The 19882-nt window shown below is 39.6% G+C and overlaps 1 protein-coding gene across 2 annotated transcripts in view; it reads right to left on the minus strand.

The window, feature by feature from the left end:
• Positions 1-313: 313 nt before the first annotated feature.
• The window catches only part of snx2 (sorting nexin 2), a 28092-nt gene continuing 8523 nt past the window's right edge, over positions 314-19882 (minus strand). The window contains exons 3-16 of one of the 2 annotated variants that reach the window (XM_024418415.2): positions 18180-18334; positions 17869-17935; positions 16240-16283; positions 13271-13412; positions 12974-13052; positions 9893-9968; positions 9309-9422; positions 8707-8800; positions 6133-6338; positions 5564-5707; positions 2645-2656; positions 1687-1767; positions 1298-1369; positions 314-845 (exon numbers count right to left, since the gene is read on the minus strand). In XM_024418415.2, the coding sequence (XP_024274183.1) occupies positions 795-845; positions 1298-1369; positions 1687-1767; positions 2645-2656; positions 5564-5707; positions 6133-6338; positions 8707-8800; positions 9309-9422; positions 9893-9968; positions 12974-13052; positions 13271-13412; positions 16240-16283; positions 17869-17935; positions 18180-18334 (1337 nt within the window). In that variant the 3' untranslated portion in view covers positions 314-794. The remainder of the gene's footprint in view (positions 846-1297; positions 1370-1686; positions 1768-2644; positions 2657-5563; positions 5708-6132; positions 6339-8706; positions 8801-9308; positions 9423-9892; positions 9969-12973; positions 13053-13270; positions 13413-16239; positions 16284-17868; positions 17936-18179; positions 18335-19882) is intronic. The other variant, XM_024418416.2, reaches the window with a different exon arrangement.

Raw genomic sequence — 19882 nt, forward strand, 5'->3', positions numbered from 1 at the left:
TCACAGCTTTCACCTGGATAGTCACCTGGATAGTTGGTCATGAGAAGACATTAGATGTGTTCCTAATGTTTGTACACTCAGTGTATGTCTCAATAACATGTAGTGTTAGTGTATTAAAGTATATTTTAATGAGAATGAATGGAACTGTTAAAGAAAATAAACAAGCTCTCCTCAAAAACTATCATGTGGTAGTTGAAATGCGTATGAAGCACCATAGTAACCGAAAACTCCTTTGTGTACAGTACAAAGATAAGGCCTGTCAGTAAAAGTGATATGCACAACGACAACACCATTTCAAAACATCACAACCAACTCCGAGATACATTCCTTTATTAGAATTAAAGTACTCAAACATTTGCGGCACGGGAATGTAAAGTCAAAAGAAAAGGCTTTCAAATTAAACAATACAACAAAAAAATCTAGTAAAAGAAATCGTCAACCATTGCACATTAGGTGGCAATTATTAAATGCACAAATCATACTGGTAGTAAATAAGACAGAGTAGTAGTGTTTGATCAATCAGGGAGTGCGAAGTCCCTGGCTTATCACAGTCCTCGTGCGGTTAATCTCTCAACAGAAATGGGACAGGTGCTTCTTTCAGGTGAAATCATAGGGTAACAGAGCAATTCTCCACCAAAATTAAGTGGTTTTATTATGCATGTCAAAACGTGTATTTTGTTTCTCCATGCATTCTCTTGAAGGCGTGATCTGGACGTAAACATAAGAAAATGTGTGATCATCAGACAGGGGTGCTATGGTTGGCAAAAACGCAGGCAAGGCGGGCCATCCAGTTATTATGCGATAGCTTTGGCTTCGGGTAAGAACGCCTCCCAATACTTTATCAGCTGTGGAGCAGAAGGGAAAATACAGCGAGAATCCAATTAGCTACATGACCATGCGTTAGACTTTTAAGGTAATCCTTAGGAAAATGAAGTTCATGAATGTCTATTGTCAGTATAAAAAAAAATCTAACAGCAAAACATTAGGTGGTATTGGGCCCATATGTTTATTTCCCTTTCAAATACTATATTAAAAATATATATTATTGCAAAGTATGTTTTCAGGCATATTTTATTCTAAGTAGAGTATTATGCTAATTAGATAGTATGTAGAATTCTGGGAAAACATGCAAGATAATCACTGAATTGTCAACATATTTTAATACATTTCGTAATGAAACATAAATTATGACATTTGTTACAAGTTGGTGCAAGTGGTGTGTGTGTGTGTGTGTAGTTATGTAATTTTACTCTCCCACTACACTACCAATAGGAATCCAAACCCAGATATGCTGTACCTGCTGTTGTGTTTGCACAAGCGACTCCAGGTATTTAATAATGACAACTTTGAAGTCCTTCACTCTTTCTTTCTGTAACAAGAGAGACATGGTCACAGGTCAGACAAAATAACATTATGATGAGAACACATACGGTCGGTGTAATAAATCACTATCAAAACTATCATAATACTGCAGAATTTTTTAAATATATATTTTAGTTAGGGCTGTCCTGATATCACAAATCAACAATTCAGTCTTTATGGAAATATCAAACTACCAATAAGGGTAAACATTTGCACTTGTCTTATTTCTAAACTTTAGTTTAACAGGCCCCTCCCATCCACATGATGCCCATATTCTGGGGCGAAACCAAATACACAAAAGGTGTTTTATCGTGTTCATCATACCTCGAATCGGCTCACTTCTTTTCGAATGGTTTTGGAAATCAGCTCAAAGTCTTTTTCACCTTGCTGGACCTTCCCCTCCAGCTGCAAAGACAAAATGACAAGTTCTCTCCACTAAGAAAGTCCACGGTCCAAAACAAGTACACAAGTGTACAGATGTATTCTACACTGGTGTACTGGATTTATACACTAACCTGTTGCATAATTAACTGTTACTGGTCAGTTACTACTGTATACATTATCCATTAGTCAATTGCATTTGAAAAAAAATGTAAAAAGGTATTAAGTAATTACTAGTAATGAGGATAGACAAATTAAAGCAAACTCACTATTCACTGGAGATGATTGACAATACCAAGTTAATGGTGAAGCAATGCATATTAAGTTGGAGTAAAAAAAGTTTGAATTTAAGACAAGCCCATTTTTACACTTGCAAATACGAAACAGTCCTGTTTGTATAGATAGTGTAAGACAGTCACATGAAGCAGTTTGCACAATGCTGTGCCAATTTGCACAGTCCATTTATATATTCAGTTCATTAGGTTTTCAACCCTCACTTTGTCAAATCCTCATCCCCTAGTCCAGCATTTCCCAAACTCTGTCCTTGGGACCACAAGGGGAGCACGTTTTGTTTCTTGCCCTAATAGTACAGACGATAAAAAAAAAAAACTTGATGATTAGTTGATTATTTGAATCTGCTGTGTAGTGCAGGGGGAACTAAACGTGCACCCCTTGGGGTCCCGGGGACAGAGTTTGGGAAACCCTGCCCTAGTCCCAAAGTGATCACTTGTCTATTGATATCATTATAAGTTTCAAATGAACCAGCCAAACAGTCTTTTGACAAAGATGATCCATGTGACACTAGATAGGCACTCCAATGGGTGCAGTTTAGTGGTGAAATGGAGGGAACTGTAAGTGATGAAGAAAAGTAAATTTAAAAAAGCCAAGCCCAGGGTCCTACCTCCTCAATCTCCTTGGTAGAGGCATGGCAGGGAAAATGCAGAAATTAAAGAGGCTGAAAATGTTTTGTTCTTAAAATAATTCAAACATGAACCCACTGTTGCAAAACACAGGTGAACTATAGAGGAATGGCATTCCACTGATCAAAGCAAACAGTTAATAGGGTAGTAGCCGTTACAGGAGTCACCCTGGTTAGCATGCAATGCCCAAAACAGAAAGGGGAGATATTCAACTTAAAAAACAACCCCTTTGTGAAGATCTCCAGTAGCATGCGTTATGACAAAATGTCTGGATTAATCTACCATCCCCCGAATCTTATTGTCCTTAGTGTAATACTTATTATTGACCAGAGGGGGCAGTATGGTTCAATATTTGGTAAATTAGTAAGTACATGGATAATACAAAAATATGTTTTATTGTCACATACACAGGATAGGTGCAGTGAAATGTGTTGTTTTACAGGATCAGCCATAATAGCAGGCCCCCCTGGAGCAAATTATAGTTAAGTGCCTTGCTCAAGGGCATAGATAGATTTTTCACCTTGTCTGTTACAAACATCCTAAGCAAAGTATTTCTTAGGTTTCTCATATTTAATGCAAACATTTACTTATGTTTAAAATAAAGTGTAAAGTATGTGCATACAATTCAGAAGCGTTTTAACAATTGAATCGATGGCAATACACATAGGGAGGAGATGTAGCAGGAGAGGAAAAGGAGAGAAATAAATAGTGTTCTCATAAAGCTAATGACATTTAAGTTGAGTAGTGGAACATGTAATGATGGCCTAATTGTAAGCATGTCAAAACTGATCATATTCAAATGAGCAATATAAGCTAACGCTAATCATTTGTGACTCTTTAACCAGTTTTTCCAAGCTGATGCCCAAATAACAGATCTAGAGATGAATGCCAAAATAAACTCAAGTAATTTTTTACCAAAACAACCAACACACTAAGGTTGGCTTGCTATTCCAAATCAAGGAGAGCAACTAGGGTTAACATGCAACATTCAAGTTTAAACACCCCTTCAGGAGTACCTGAATTTCCAGTCAGTAATGGAATGTGAAATAAAGCTTTAGGAGGTGAATTTAATTAAGCTTATGTTTTGGGTTCGACTCCGCTTGATTGAGTAGCATCCAGATACTATTCTCAATACCATTTTAATGAAAACTAACTTCTTGAATACATTTTGTAACTAATTACACTGAACAGAAATATAAAACGCAACATGCAACAACGTCAAAGATTTTACTGAGTTGCAGTTCAAATAAATTCATTAGGCCCTAATCTATGGATTTCACATGACTGGAATACAAATATGCATCTGTTGGTCACAGATAACTTTTTTTATTTTTAAAGTAGGGGCATGGCTCAGAAAACCAGTCAGTATATTGTGTGACCACCATTTGCCTCATGAGGGCGATACATCGCCTTTGCATAGACTTGATCAGGCTGTTGACTGTGGCCTGTGTAATGTTGTCCCACTCCTCATCAATGGCTGTGCGAAGTTGCTGGATAATGGTGGGAACTGGAACACGCTGTCGTACACGTCGATCCAGAGCATCCCAAACATGCTCAATGGGTGACATGTCTGGTGATTATGCAGGCCATGGAAGAACTGGGACATTTTCAGCTTCCAGGAATTGTGTACAGATCCTTGCGACATGGGGCCAAGCATTATCATGCTGAAACATGAAGTGATGACGGCGGATGAATGGCACGACAATGGGCCTCAGAATCTCGTCACGGTATCTCTGTGCATTCAAACTGCCATCAATAAAATGCAATTGTGTTCATTGTCCGTAGCTTATGCCTGCCCATACCATAACCCCACCGGGTAACACTCTGTTCACAAAGTTGACATTAGCAAACCGCTCGCCCATAAGACGCCGGTACAGTTGAAACTGGGATTCATCCGTGAAGAGCACACTTGTCAAAGGTGAGCATTTGCCGAATGAAGTCGGAAACGATGCCGAACTGTAGTCAGGTCAAGACCCTGGTGAGGACAACGAGCATGCAGATTAGTTTCCCTGAGATAGTTTGTGCAGAAATTCTTCGGTTTTGCAATCCCAGTGTCAACAGCTGTCTGGGTGACTGGTCTCAGATGATCCCGCAGGTGAAGAAGCCAGATGTGGAGGTCCTGGACTGGCGTGGTTACACATGGTCTGCGGTTGTGATGCCGGTTGGATGTACTGGCATATTCTCTAAAAAGGTTGTTGGAGGCAGCTTATGGTAGAGAAATAAACATGGTAGAGATATTCAATTCTCTGGCAACAGCTCTAGTGGACATTCCTGTAGTCAGCATGCCAATTGCACGCTCATTCAAAACAAATCTGTGGCATTGTGTTGTGTGACTAAACAGCACACTTTAGAGTGGCCTTTTATTGTCCCCTGCACAAGGTGCACCTGTGCAGTGATCATGATGTTTAATTGGGGCGGCAGGGTAGCCTAGTGGTTAGAGCGTTGGACTAGTAACCGGAAGGTTGCAAGTTCAAACCCCCGAGCTGACAATCAGTCATTCTGCCCCTGAACAGGCAGTTAACCCACTGTTCCTAGGCTGTCATTGAAAACAATAATTGGTTCTTAACTGACTTGCCTAGTTAAATAAAGGTAAAAAAGAATCTATAAAAAATATCAGCTTCTTGATATGCCATTATTGGCAAAAGAGGAATACTCACTAAGAGGGATGTAAACACATTTCTGCAAACATTTTGAGAGAAATAAGCTTTTTGTGCATATGGAACATTTCTGGGATCTTTCATTTCAGCTCATGAAACACTTTACATGTTGCGTTTATGTTTTTGTTCTGGGTGTCCTGCCACTATATAGCTGCCCTCCCTTGCAATTCTATCCAGCCTATTTGAGCACAAATATCATTAAAATGTCTGTTTGCTTGTTAGTGAGGTGCACTTTTCGCTTACCTCTTTGATTTCGTCCTGAGCCTGCTGTAGCTTGTCAGGCTTGTTTGCGAACTGGAGTTTGGACTCAGCCTCACGCTTCTTCTGCAGCAAGAGCTGGGTGTCCTGCCACTTTGACCAAGTCTTCATCCGGTGGTCAAATACACCCTACGGAAAGAGACAAAGCATACGTTTAGGTTCACTGCTAACCTCACATTAAAAGGAATCGAAATGGGAATGTGCCTTTATTACAACAGCCAAGACAAAATGTTGAAAAGCAGAATTAGGGCCTGCAACAAGGTTTATAGCAGCAGAAGGCTGGTGTGTAAGTTATTTTACTCTAGGTGAAATTCAACAACTAAGGAACATTGGAAATGTATTGCAGATAATGAAGCCTTGGTAAGGGTATACATTCATAGGACTGTGCTAGGTGTCCAATGATCAAAAAAAGAAGGTGATACGCACATCCTAAACCTGAGAATATCGGTATGGGCTAAAAAATAATACAGATAAAGAAATTTGAGGCCCACACAGAATATATCTGTTCCCCAGTGCTTTATTCCAGCACAGTGGTATAGGTCTCCAGTGAATACCTTGACTGCAGTGATGAGACGTACATAGTCCCCCAGCAGCTCGGAGAACAGGTAGAAATCAGCGTAAGCCTGGTCCTGGTGCAGCTGGTCGATCTTCTCCTCCACCTCGGCCAACTGCGACAGGGCCCGCGACAGAGCTGTGTGGTCCTCGGAGTTCCCAAGCATGGCTGCCGACTTGGCGAAGGATGCCGTGTTTACCGACAGCTCTGAAGACGAGGAGAGAAGAGAAAGGAAGAGAAAGTGATCATGACATTGTTCAGAAAGAGAGCAGGTTCATAGGTGAAGAATTGCAAAGTGGTCCAATTTAAATGGTTCACAAATAATGTGCAAGACAATTAAAAAGGTCCAATGCAGCCATTTTTATCTCAATATCAAATCATTTCTGGCTAAAAATTAAGTACCTTACGGTGATCGTTTTAATTTAAAACAATTTGTGTTTTAATTTGAAACAATCAAATATAAAGAAAAACAGCTTCTTAGCAAAGAGCAATTTCTCAAGCAAGAATATCGGAGGGACTGTCTGGGAGTGGTCTGAGTGGGGAGAGGAAAACGGAAAACTAGCTGTTATTGGCAGAGAGGTTTGGAATGCTCTTTCTTGTTGGTCTATTAACTGGTAACTCCACCAGGCAGGCCAAAACTCCATCCCGCCAAAACAAGACTGAAATTTCAGGCAGTCTTTTCAAATAGTTCTTATACTAAAACGGGTATTATCAAACTTTCAAACATGTACAGTATCATTCTAACCTCAGTGTGGAAATATACAGTATATAAAACACAGGAAATCACGTGTTTGACTGCACTGGGCCTTTAACTAAATAACAACATTGTTCAATTGAGAATTGTATTATACATGGCAATTGTTTGATAATTGTAACACCAGATATTGTCCAGAATTAGACAGCACACGATATATACAGTTGAAGTCGGAAGTTTACATACACTTAGGTTGAAGTCATTAAAACTTGTTATTCAACCACTCCACAAATGTCTTGTTAACAAACTATAGTTTTGGCAAGTCGGTTAGGACATCTACTTTGTGCATTACACAAGTAATTTTCCCAACAATTGTTTACAGACAGATTATTTCACTGTATCACAATTCCAGTGGGTCAGAAGTTTACATACACTAAGTTGACTGTGCCTTTAAACAGCTTGGAAAATTCCAGAAAATGATGTCATGGCTTTAGAAGCTTCTGATAGGCTAATTGACATCATCATCAATTGGAGGTATACCTGTGGATGTATTTCAAGGCCTACCTTCAAACTCAGTGCCTCTTTGCTTGACATCATAAGAAAATCAACATAAATTAGCCAAGACCTCAGAAAAGAATTGTAGACCTCCATAAGTCTGGTTCATCCTTGGGAGCAATTTCCAAACGCCTGAAGGTACCACATTAATCTGTACAAACAATAGTATCTATATCCACAGTAAAATGAGTCCTATATTGACATAACCTGAAAGGCCGCTCAGCAAGGAAGAAGACACTGCTCCAAAACCGCCATAAAAAAGCCAAACTACGGTTTTCAACTGCACATGGGGACAAAGATCATACTTTTTTGGGGAAATGTCCTCTGGTCTGATGAAACAAAAATAGAACTGTTTGGCCATAATGACCATCGTTACGTTTGAAGGAGAAAGGGGGAGGCTTGCAATCCAAAGAACACCATCTCAACTGTGAAGCACGGGGGTGGCAGCATCATGTTGTGGGGGTGCTTTGCTGCAGGAGGGACTGGTGCACTTCACAAAATAGATGGCGTCATGAGGGAGGAAAATTATGTGGATATATTGAAGCAACATCTCAAGACATGAGTCAGGAAGTTAAAGCTTGGTCACAAATGGGTCTTCCAAATGGACAATGACCCCAAGCATACTTCCAAAGTTATGGCTTAAGGACAACAAAAGTCAAGGTATTGGAGTGGCCATCACAAAGCCCTGACCTCAATCCTATAGAACATTTGTGGGCAGAACTGAAAAAGCGTGTTCGAGCAAGGAGGCCTACAAACCTGACTCAGTTACACCAGCTCTGTCAGGAGGAATGGGCCAAAATTCACCTAACTTATTGTGGGAAGCTTGTGGAAGGATACATGAAATGTTTGACCCAAGTTAAACAATTTGAAGGCTGTGCTACCAAATACTAATTGAGTGTATGTAAACTTCTGACCCACTGGGAATGTGATGAAAGAAATAAAAGTTGAAATAAATCATTCTCTCTGCTATTATTCTGACATGTCACATTCTTTAAATAAAATGGTGATCCTAACTGACCTAAGACACAGAATTTTTACTAGGATTAAATGTCAGGAATTGTGAAAAACGGAGTTAAAATTAATTTGGCTAAGGTGTATGTAAACTTCCGACTTCAACTGTAGTATATTAAATATACATTATAGGAAGAATTTTACTGGCAGTTTGTGAAAAAGCACTACACGCTGTGCAATCAAGTTTTGGAGTAATTGCAGAGTTGCAGATATTTTACGCACTGCTTGTGCATTTAAAAGAGCAGAATGTGGCCTTACATGTCTAGAGTATTTGTCTAAACTGGGGCTCAGGGTCAGGACTCATGGGAGGATTACCTTTCCGGTGGCAGACCAGACACTCCACACTAGCATGCAGTTTTCTGAGTTGCAAGTCGAGGTTCTCAAACTGCTGGTGCTTCTCCTCAAACCACTGTTGACACTCACAGAAATAAAATCAAGCTGAAACATAATACAGTTTCTCCACAGAATTAAATTATAATAGTATGAATAAGTAATGATAGTAACTAGTAACTATGTATGTTTTCAAAACATTTGCAATTATTGATTAATAAATAAATTAACACATTAAATTTGAAATTATTTTTACATACTGAGTCACCCTGTGCGAGATGCTAGGTTTACATTCAACACATTGACGGTGTAAGACAGGCCCCATATCCACAAGCTACCCAATGCCAAAAACGCTTTTACAGTTTACATTTGAATGACAAGTGTATCAAAAATAAAAGGCAGTTAATAAATTGCAATGAAGTAGAAAATAAAAATAATATAGCTTTTCCCAGTAAGGAAGGAAAGGACCACCCCCCGAGCAGCACCTGGCTTGTGCCTCTACTTCTTTTCACTCACACAATCTTAGAATTCAAGTGGAAAGCCTCATTAATTCGTCTCATTATTCAAGTCCAAAAATCAGCCCTTACCGCATCCGATTCATTCATCTTGATTGTCATTTTGTTGACAGCGTCGGCAGCTTTGTTTACCATCCTCAATATTCCGGCCCCACTCAGCGCCTGGGTGCTAACCGCTCTCGGCAGCTGGGATAAAATGACAAATAAGTGCAAACAAACCGGTTAACAGGCTAGGGCTCCGACCCAATCCCAGAGGGAGCCCCGCGCCAGGAGCTGTGTGGGGTTTTCTCCACTCCCATACATTTCAATGTTGTTAGAATCTAATTTAATCCATTTACTGGGAAAACTCTCAGAGGAACAATGGGCAAAAATAGCTTTCAATTGCTTTCAGCCATTTATCCTTCTTTTCTACAGTGGCATTTCATTACATCTGGATTAATACAGTAATTTCATTGGAACATGTTGCTGTGACACTGGCCATTTTCAAAACAAAGGTCACATATGTTCTTAAGCTTATCCCAAACTATTTCCAGAAGTTGGCTTTATTAAAGGATAGTAAAATAGGGGAAAAATACCACCACAAAATAACAAAAAATGTGCTTTTTTAAAATTCATTCTCAATTGGGTGTCGTACACAGATTGAGATTAAACGCTACCTCTGAACTCTCCAGGAACATCATGACATCCGGATCCTTCAGCAGGATGGGATGTTTCACTGTTCTCATCAGATACCTATTGAGCATAAAAGAAAAGGTTACATTGTGTAGATAAATCATTACCATGCTCATTGCAGAGGTAACAATTAATGAAAAAATATTAAATACAGTAGGGCTAGGATTTGCCAGGGACCTCACAATACCATATCACGACACTTGATCCTGTGTGGCTCAGTTGGTAGAGCATGGTGCTTGCAACACCAGGGTTGTGTGTTCATTTCCCAAGGGAGACCAGTATGAAAAAAATACAAAGATGTATGCACTCACTACATTACGTCGCTCTGGATAAGAGGGACTGCTAAACTACATGAATGTAAATGTACTTAGGTGCCAATACAAAATGTATTTTGATTTTCACAATTCTATATGTATTGCAATTTGATGTTCCAAACAGATTGTTCTCTATATTTCTGCTACAGAGAGACAAAAGCACATGAGAAAATTAGTTTTGATCCTTGTGCTTAAAACATGGCTCACCATTTAAAAAAGGAAGATGGAGAACAAGCTATAGGATCTATAGGATAAAAAAACACCAGAGTTTTGGCGCAGGTACAGCAGACTAGTGTTAACTAACGGTAACTAGCAATTTTTTTTAATTTTTTTTATTTTTTATTTTTAACAAAAATCGGTATGTGGAGACAAAATATCGATATAATAGCATCCAAAATAATATTGCAATATGGAACTATCACTCAAAATTGTCATCCAATTCAAAAATTGGTTTGGTAACCCCCCAGAATAATACTAGGGGAATGATTTATTTCAGCTTTGATTTATTTCATCACATTCCCAGTGGGTAAGAAATTGACATACACTCAATTAGTATTTGGCAGCATTGCCTTCACATTGTTTAACTTGGATCAAACAATTTGGGGAGCCTTCCACAAGCTTCCCACAATAAGTTGGGTTAATTTTGGCCCATTCCTCCTGACAGAGCTGGTGTAACAGAGTCAGGTTTGTAGGCCTCCTTGCTCACAAACGTTTTTTCAGTTCTTGCTCACACACGTTTTTTCACAAATTTTCTATGGGATTAACGTCAGGGCTTTGTGATGGCCACTCCAATACCTTGACTTTTGTTGTCCATTTTGCCACAACTTTTGAAGTATGCTTGGGGTCATTGTCCATTTGGAAGACCCATTTACAACCAAGCTTTAACTTCCTGACTGACGTCTTGAGATGTTGCTTCAATATATCCACATAATTTTCCTCCCTCATGATGCCATCTATTTTATTAAGTGCAGCAGTCCCTCCAGCAGCAAAGCACCCCCACAACTTGATGCTGCCACCCCAGTTCTTCACGGTTGGGATGGTGTTCTCCCCTTTTGGTCCTCCTAACATAATGATGGTCATTTTGGACGAACAGTTCTATTTTTGTTTCATCAGACCAGAGAACATTTCTCCAAAAAAGCACGATCTTTGTCCCCATGTGCAGTTTCAAACCGTAGTTTGGCTTTTTTATGGAGGTTTTGGAGCAGTGGCTTCTTCCTTGCTGAGCGGCCTTTTTAGATTATGTTGATATAGGACTTGTTTTACTGTGGATATAGATACTTTTGTACCCGTTTCCTCCAGCATCTTCACAAGGTCCTTTGCTGTTGTTCTGGGATTGATTTGCCCTTTTCGCACCACAGTACGTTCATCTCTAGGAGACAGAACATGTCTCCTTCCTGAGCAGGATGACAGCTGTGTGGTCCCATGATGTTAATACTTGCGTACTATTGTTTGTACAGATGAACGTGGTACCTTCATTTGGAAATTGCTCCCAAGGATGAACCAGACTTGTGGAGGTCTACCATTTTTTCCTGAGATCTTGGCTGATTTATTTTCATTTTCCCATGATGTCAAGCAAAGAGGCACTGCATTTGAAGGTAGTACATCCACAGGTACACCTCCAATTGACTCAAATGATGTCAATTAGCCTATCAAAAGCATCTAAAGCCATGACATCATTTTCTTGAATGTTCCAGTCTGTTTAAAGGCACAGTCAACTTAGTGTATGTAAACTTCTGACCCACTGGAATTGTGATGCAGTGAATTATAAGTGAAATAATCTGTCTGTAAACAATTGTTTGAAACATTACTTGTGTCATGCACAAAGTAGATGTCCTAACCGACTTGCCAAAACTAGTTTGTTAACAAGAAATTTGTGGAGTGGTTGAAAAACGAGTTTTAATGACTCCAACCTAAGTGTTCCGACATCAACTGTATATATCATCTGCCCATTGACTGACATGAAGGTCAGCGTTTACAAGTGGGCAGGGTGTCAGCTTTGTACACCTCACTGTTAAAGAACCTAATCCTGATGGCCAAAACAATTAATTTAAAGTAAGTTATTTGAATGCATATATATTAAAATACCTTATGTTACAATTAAAATTAATTGTTTTGGCCATCAGGATTCAGTTCTTTAACAGTGAGGTGTATAAATCTGACACCCTGTCCACTTGTAAACACTGACCTTCATGTCAGTCAATGGGCAGATGATAAAAAGGGCAGAGAAATGTCAGGGCCTCACTTAACGTAAATTGTTATTCGATTCATCAGAATGGGCTAAAACCAGGGATGGGGCAGCAGTAGTCATCCTCGGGCTGAACATCGAAAATGTTGGACAGCTCTGTCCAGAGGATACGGTGTGAAGCTCGGGAGGAAACCCCCCCCATTCACGTGTTGACAGGCTCGAATCCCTGGAGCGCTGTGATAATTTTTTACCTAATATTTCTAGGTTAACCTTTCAAGCCACAAAAGACCAGAACAAGAATGCTCTTTAGACTGAAGGGGCTTTTCACGTAAACGTTTTGTGTAAGACATGAGAGCTGTCTCGTCTGACAAGTAGGGCATTAAATGAGCTGCGTGGCGAGGATCATTCCCTGTTGGAGGACAGGCGTGGATGTATGTCGTAAAGATCGCCAAAACAAATGAAACAGCAGAATAATGATTTGATGGAATGGTTACATGTTTGCAGTAGGTCTGAAGTACTGAAAAACTACTGATTTTGAGAAGGGTTTCTTGTATGTTCATAGATACCTTTCTAAGGCTGATCTTCTCTTCTCGACAAATTCTGCAGAAGACAAATCCTCTTTCCCAACTTTGACCTTAGTCATTCCTGTAGATGAAGACATATACAAATGTTTACACACAGTCATTCCTGTAGATGAACAATGTTGCCCAGGCAAAATGACTGCCCTCTTTACACACTACTGTAGGAAAAATCAGCTCTGCTGTTTTGCTACCACAATTCATGACATACATGACTAAACTAGCTGATGCAACAACAATAATACCGTATTCAATTCAATTCACATCCATGCAGAATTCACTCACCCACAATGCTTTTCTCTGGAGCAGGAGGGACTATGTATCCTATATGCAGGTACCTGGAGGCTAGTTTGCTGTGCAAGCCTAGAAAGTCACTAAACCTTCTCCTTACAGTGGTTTCATTCTTGCTGAAAATGGTCATAGAGGTCTAGAAGAAGGAGGAAGAAGACATTGACAAGGCAAGAGTGGAAAACGTAATTTTTCTTTTTAAACTTATCACAAATAATACAACTTATTATGTACAGTGCATTCGGAAAGTATTCAGACCCATTCACTTTTGTCACGTTACAGCTTTATTCTAAAAGGGATTAAATATTTTTTTTCCCCCTACACACACACACACTACCCTATAATGACAAAGCAAAAACAGGTTGACATTTTTGCACATTTATAAAATAAAAAAAAAACTGAAATATTACAGTTACATAAGTATTCAGACTCTTCTCTCAGTACTTCGTTGAAGCACCTTTGGCAGCGATTACAGCATCAAGTCTTTTTGGGCATGACGCTACAAGCTTGGCACACCTGTATTTGGGGAGTTTGCCCCATTGTTCTCTGCAGATCCTCTCAAGCTGTCAGGTTGGATGGGGAGCATTGCTGCACAACTATTTTCAGGTCACTCCAGTGATGTTTGATCGGGTTCAAGTCCAGGCTCTGGCTGAGTCACTCAAGGACATTCAGAGACTTGTCCTGAAGCCACTACAGAGTTGTCTTGGCTGTGTGCTTATTTTTTAAAAAATATATATATTTTTTTTACCTTTATTTTACTAGGCAAGTCAGTTAAGAACAAATTCTTATTTTCAATGACGGCCTAGGAATAGTGGGTTAACTGCCTGTTCAGGGGCAGAACGACAGATTTGTACCTTGTCAGCTCGGGGATTCGAACTTGCAACCTTTCGGTTACTAGTCCAAAGCTCTAACCACTAGGCTACCCTGCCGCCCCTTAGGGTCGTTGTCCTGTTGGAAGGTGAACCTTTGCCTCAGTCTGAGGTCCTGAGCACTCTGGAGCAGGTTTTCATCAAAGATCTCTCTGTACTTTTCTCTGTTCATCTTTGCCTCAATCCTGACTAGTTTCCCAGTCCCTGCCGCTGAAAAACATCCCCACAGCATGATGCTGCCACCACCATGCTTCACCGTAGGGATGGTGCCACGTTTCCTCCAGACGTGACGCTTGGCATTCAGGCCAAAGAGTTCAATCTTGGCTTCATCAGACCAGATAATCTTGTTTCTCATGGTCAGAGTCTTTAGGTGCCTTCTGGCAAACTCCTAGTGGGCTGTTATGTGTCTTTTACTGAGGAGTGGCTTCCGTCTGGCCACTACCATAAAGGCCTGATTGGTGGCATGCTGCAGAGATGGTTGTCCTTCTGGAAGATTCTCTCACCTCCACAGAGGATCTCCAGAGCTCTGACAGAGTGACCATGGTCACCTCCCTGACCAAGTCCCTTCTTCCCCGATTGCTCAGTTTACTGGGCGGCCAGCTCAATCAAGAGTCTTAGTGGTTCCAAACTTCTTCCATTTAAGAATGATGGAGGCCACTGTGTTCTTGGGGACCTTCAATGCTGCAGAAATGTTTTGGTACCCTTCCCCAGATCTGTGCCGCGACACAATCCTGTCTCAGAACTCTACGGACAATTCCTTCGACCTCATGGCTTGGTTTTTGCTCTGACATGCACTGTCAACTGTGGGGCCTTATATAGACAGGTGTGTGCCTTTCCAAATCCAAACAATTGAATTTACCACAGGTGGACTCCAATCAAGTTGCAGAAACATCTCAAGGATGATCAATGTAAACAGGATGCATTTCGAGTCTCATAGCAAAGGGTCTGAATATTTATGTAGATAAGGTATTTCTGTAAAAAAAACACAAAAAAAAGATTTGCAAAAATTTCTAAAAACCTGTTTTCAGTTTGTCATTATGGGATATTGTGTGTATATTGTGGAGTATTTAAAAAAAATCTGTTTTAGAGTAAGGCTGTAACATAACAAAATATGGAAAAGGTCAAGGGTCTGAATACTTTCCGAAGGCACTGCATATTTTTACGTGGGAAAAAGTCAGTTATCAATTCTTCTGTGCTGGTTAAAAAAACATTTTCATGCAATAGGTTTTGGTTACACTTGTAATATCTGTGCCCATATGGAAATTCTGTAAGAGTAATATATATATATATATATATATATATATGCCAATTATTTGACTGTCCGATCTCATTCTGTCTCCTAATTCTTTTGGGTGCCAGCGAGAATGACATAAGAAAGATGACTAGCTTGATTAATCCTCCTCCATGTATATCTCACCAGGTCAGGATATTTCAGCCTCCATATATCCACTAGTTCCAATATATCCACGATATTCGTGATTTCCATAAGAGCATAAGGGTGATAGTTTGTAGTTTGTAGTGTGATTTCCTTTACGGCCCACTGAGGTATTTAAAACTCTATTATAATCTCCCACCATAACAAGAGTCTTGTATTGCTTGTAGGTTTGATAAATTATTATATGTATTTTCAAAGAAGCTTGGATCATCATTATTCAGACCATTTAGATTAATGAGCCAAATCTGTCCAAAAACATATTTAAAAGAATAGACCCATTCATCTAATAATAAAAACTTAACACAAATATACTTATTGTACAGGTACAAAAAAAAAAAAGGGGAATCACTTTGTTGTCTTGAGTCACCTCATGATACAGTTTACAAATAATAACTACAGCGATATCAAATATGGGCACTAAAACCATGCCTATTAACACTGTCAATCTATTTGTTGCCTTCTGACCTAACATACAGTATACCCCACTCAAAGTGTGGATATGAATGTGCAGTACATGTGTATAATCTTAATATCAACTTCAACTGCAACCTTCCCTGATAACTTTTTGGGGAAAGTTACCAGAATTTTGCAACCCTACTCTGAACTTGTCCCAAGTGAAAAAAAACCCAAAAAAAAGTAGAATATGAAGATATTTTCCTTACCTTTGTAGTTACTTTGTATCCCATGTAAGCATTCATTCCATCCCCTTAAAGAAGAAACATAAATATTAGCGTAAACCAAAGTCACGGCATTGGTTTAACTATTCTCTCCTCGATACAACAGCATTGTCGCTCATTTTCTACTTGAGAGAATAATACAATGTATATCATAAGTATTCATCCCCTTGGATTTTATCAAATTTTGTTGCGTTACAAAATGGGATTGAAGTGGATTTAATTGTTTTCCCCCCTCACGGACCTACACAAAATGCGGCATTAATGTCAACATGAAAAGAAAATTATATAAATGAATAATAATAATAATGTCTTCACCCCCTTTGTTATGGCAAGCCTAAATAAACATAGGAGTCAACATTTGCTTAACAAGTCACATAATGTTGCATTGACTCACTCGGTGTGAAATAATAGGGGTTAACATGATTTATTTATGACTGTCCCCTCTCTGTACCCCACACTTACAATTATCTGTAAGGTCACTCAATTGAGTAGTGTATTTCAAGAACAGATTCAAATCACAAAGACGAGGGAGCTTTTCCAATGCCCCGCAAAGAAGTGCACCGATTGGCAGGGTAAAAATAGAAAGAGCAGACAAGGAATATCCCTTTGAGCATGGTAAATGTATTAATTTGGCTTTACATGGTGTATAAATACACCCAGTCTCTATAAAGACACAGGCGTCCCTCCTAACAGAGTTGCCCCAGAGGAAGGAAACCGCTCAGGGAGGCCAATGGTGATTTTAAAACAGTTACGGTGTTTAATGGCTGTGATGGGAGAAAACTGAGGATGGATCAACAACATTGTAGTTACTTCACAATACTAACCTAAATGACAGAGTGAAAAGGAAACCCTATAGAGAGAAAAGAAAATACTCCAAAACATGCACTCTGTTTGCAAAAAGGCACTAAATGTCCTAAATGTTGTATTCTGGGAAAATCCAACACAACACATCATTGAGTACCACTCTCTATATTTCCAAGCGTAGTGGTTGCTGCATCATGTTGTGGAAATGCTTTTCATCGGCAAGGACTGGAGGAAATCTGGTTCAGTCTGCTTTCCACCAGACACTGGGAGACGATTTCATTCATTCCTTTTCAGCAGGACAATAACCTAAAATCTATACAGCAGATGCTTACCAAGAAGAGAGTTCATGTTCCTGAGTAGCCTTGTTACAGTTTGACTTAAATGTACTTGGAAATATTTGGCAAGACTTGAAAATGAATGTTTATGAACAACCAACTTGACAGAGCTTGAAGAGTTAAGAAAATAATAAAATGGGCAAATATTGCACAATCCAGGTATGCAAACGCTCTCAGAGACTTACCAAAAAAGATTGTATTGACTCAGGGGAGTGAATACTTATCTAATGAAGTTGGTGTTTTATTTTTCATTAATAACAAAAACAAAAAAAGCATTGTCTTCCAGTCATTGAGCTAACGCTAGTTAGGATTGGCTCGCAAAACCACCTCTTACTTCCTTCAGACTGAACACAGAGACATAACAATGGTATCCATGAGTTCATCTGACTCTGGGGAAATAGACAAAGGGCTTCATTGCCAAAATCCCAAAGTATCACTTTAATGTATGAATACATTAACACGGTATTAAACGTACCAACTTTTTCTGGATCGGACACTGCTATATGCATGTCAAAGGTGTCACCACTATCGTCCTCTTCAATCTAAAAGGAAAAAATATATAATGAAAGTTGCACTCTCAACCTCTCCTTGCAGTGAACAGTGTTTTGGAGGCTAACATTGATGGTATTAAAAGTCCACCTTGACCTTTGTGTTATGAGAATGCTCCATGGTGAAGTTTCCCAAGGTACAGATCTAGGATCAGCATCTCCTCCCCCAATACGAACCTTAACTATTATTTGGGAAAATCCAAAACTGGCCCAAGATCAGAATCTAGGGCCAACTTACCTCATCCAGGGATCTCTCAAACATCTCGGCAGTGCCCAGGCCCATCCTGGGGGTGAGCATAGCTGTGGGGGTGACTGGGGTGATGGCCGGAGATGGACCGTCTGACAGGATGGGCTCCCTCTCTGGACTATCCAGAGAAACCTCCTCTGTTGCTTCTGAAATACAGACAAAGAATAGAGAATGATACAAACAAAACATTACACTGGAGAAACAAAATACAAGTGATGACTCCAAATGGAAAGGGAAACACTTGGAGAATTATGGTATTCACGTAGTGCTACGGTTTAACCTTTGAAGAGCGAAATATGAACGCTTCAGAGTTAAACGGTTTATTTTTAAAAAGGGATAGTTCACCCAAATTATAATTTGCATTTCTCTTGTTTCACATCCAAAACATCTTACAATAACTTTATTGAGCTAAACAATGAATTTTACACTTTGGGATGATTTGGACATGAAATGTGAAAAATTGTTATATTCCATTTGACACCAATCACTTTTTGACCACACACCTTATTTGAACAAAACTTAAAGGACAGTTGAAGTCAGAAGTTTTACATACACCTTAGCCAAATACATTTAAACTCAGTTCTTCACAATTCCTGACATTTAATCCTCATAAAAATTCCCTGTCTTAGGTCAGTTAGGGTCACCACTTTATTTTAAGAATATGAAATGTCAGCATAATAGTAGAGAGAAGGATTTATTTCAGCTTTTATTTATTTCATCACATTCCCAGTGGGTCAGAAGTTTACATACACTCAATTAGTATTTGGTAGCATTGCCTTTAAATTGTTTAACTTGGGTCAAACGTTTCAAGCCTTCCACAAGCTTCCCACAATAAGTTGGGTGAATTTTGGCCCATTCCTCCTGACAGAGCTGGTGTAACTGAGTCAGGTTTGTAGGCCTCCTTGCTCACACATGCTTTTTCAGCTCTGCCCACACATTTTCTATGGGATTGAGGTCAGGGCTTTGTGATAGCCACTCTAATACCTTGACTTTGTTGTCCTTAAGCCATTTTGCCTCAAATTTGGAAGTATGCTTGGCGACATTGTCCAATTCAAAGACCCATTTGTGACCAAGCTTTAACTTCCTGACTGATGTCTTGAGATGTTGCTTCAATATATCCTCATCATTTTCCTCCCTCATGATGCCATCTATTTTGTGAAGTGCACCAGTCCCTCCTGCAGCAAAACACCCACACAACAGGATGCTGCTTCATGGTTGGGATGGTGTTTTTCGGCTTGCAAGCCTCCCCCTTTTTCCTCCAAACGTAACAATGGTCATTATGGCCAAACAGTTCTATTTTTGTTTCATCAGACCAGAGAACATTTCTCCAAAAAGTATGATCTTTGTCCCCATGTGCAGTTGCAAACCGTAGTCTGGCTTTTTTATGGCGGTTTTGGAGCAGTGGCTTCTTCCTTTCTGAGTGGCCTTTCAGGTTATGTCGATATAGGACTCGTTTTACTGTGGATATAGATAATTTTGTACCTGTTTCCTCCAGCATCTTCACAAGGTCCTTTGCTGTTGTTCTGGGATTGATTTGCACTTTTCGCACCAAAGTACGTTAATCTCTAGGAAACAGAACGCGTCTCCTTCCTGAGCGGTATAATGGCTGTGTGATTCCATGGTGTTTATAATAATGTACTATTGTTTGTACAGATAAGCGTGGTACCTTCAGGCATTTGGAAATTCCTCCCAAG

Source organism: Oncorhynchus tshawytscha, linkage group LG04 (genome assembly GCF_018296145.1).
Source record: "Oncorhynchus tshawytscha isolate Ot180627B linkage group LG04, Otsh_v2.0, whole genome shotgun sequence".
NCBI classification, from domain to species: Eukaryota; Metazoa; Chordata; class Actinopteri; order Salmoniformes; family Salmonidae; genus Oncorhynchus; species Oncorhynchus tshawytscha.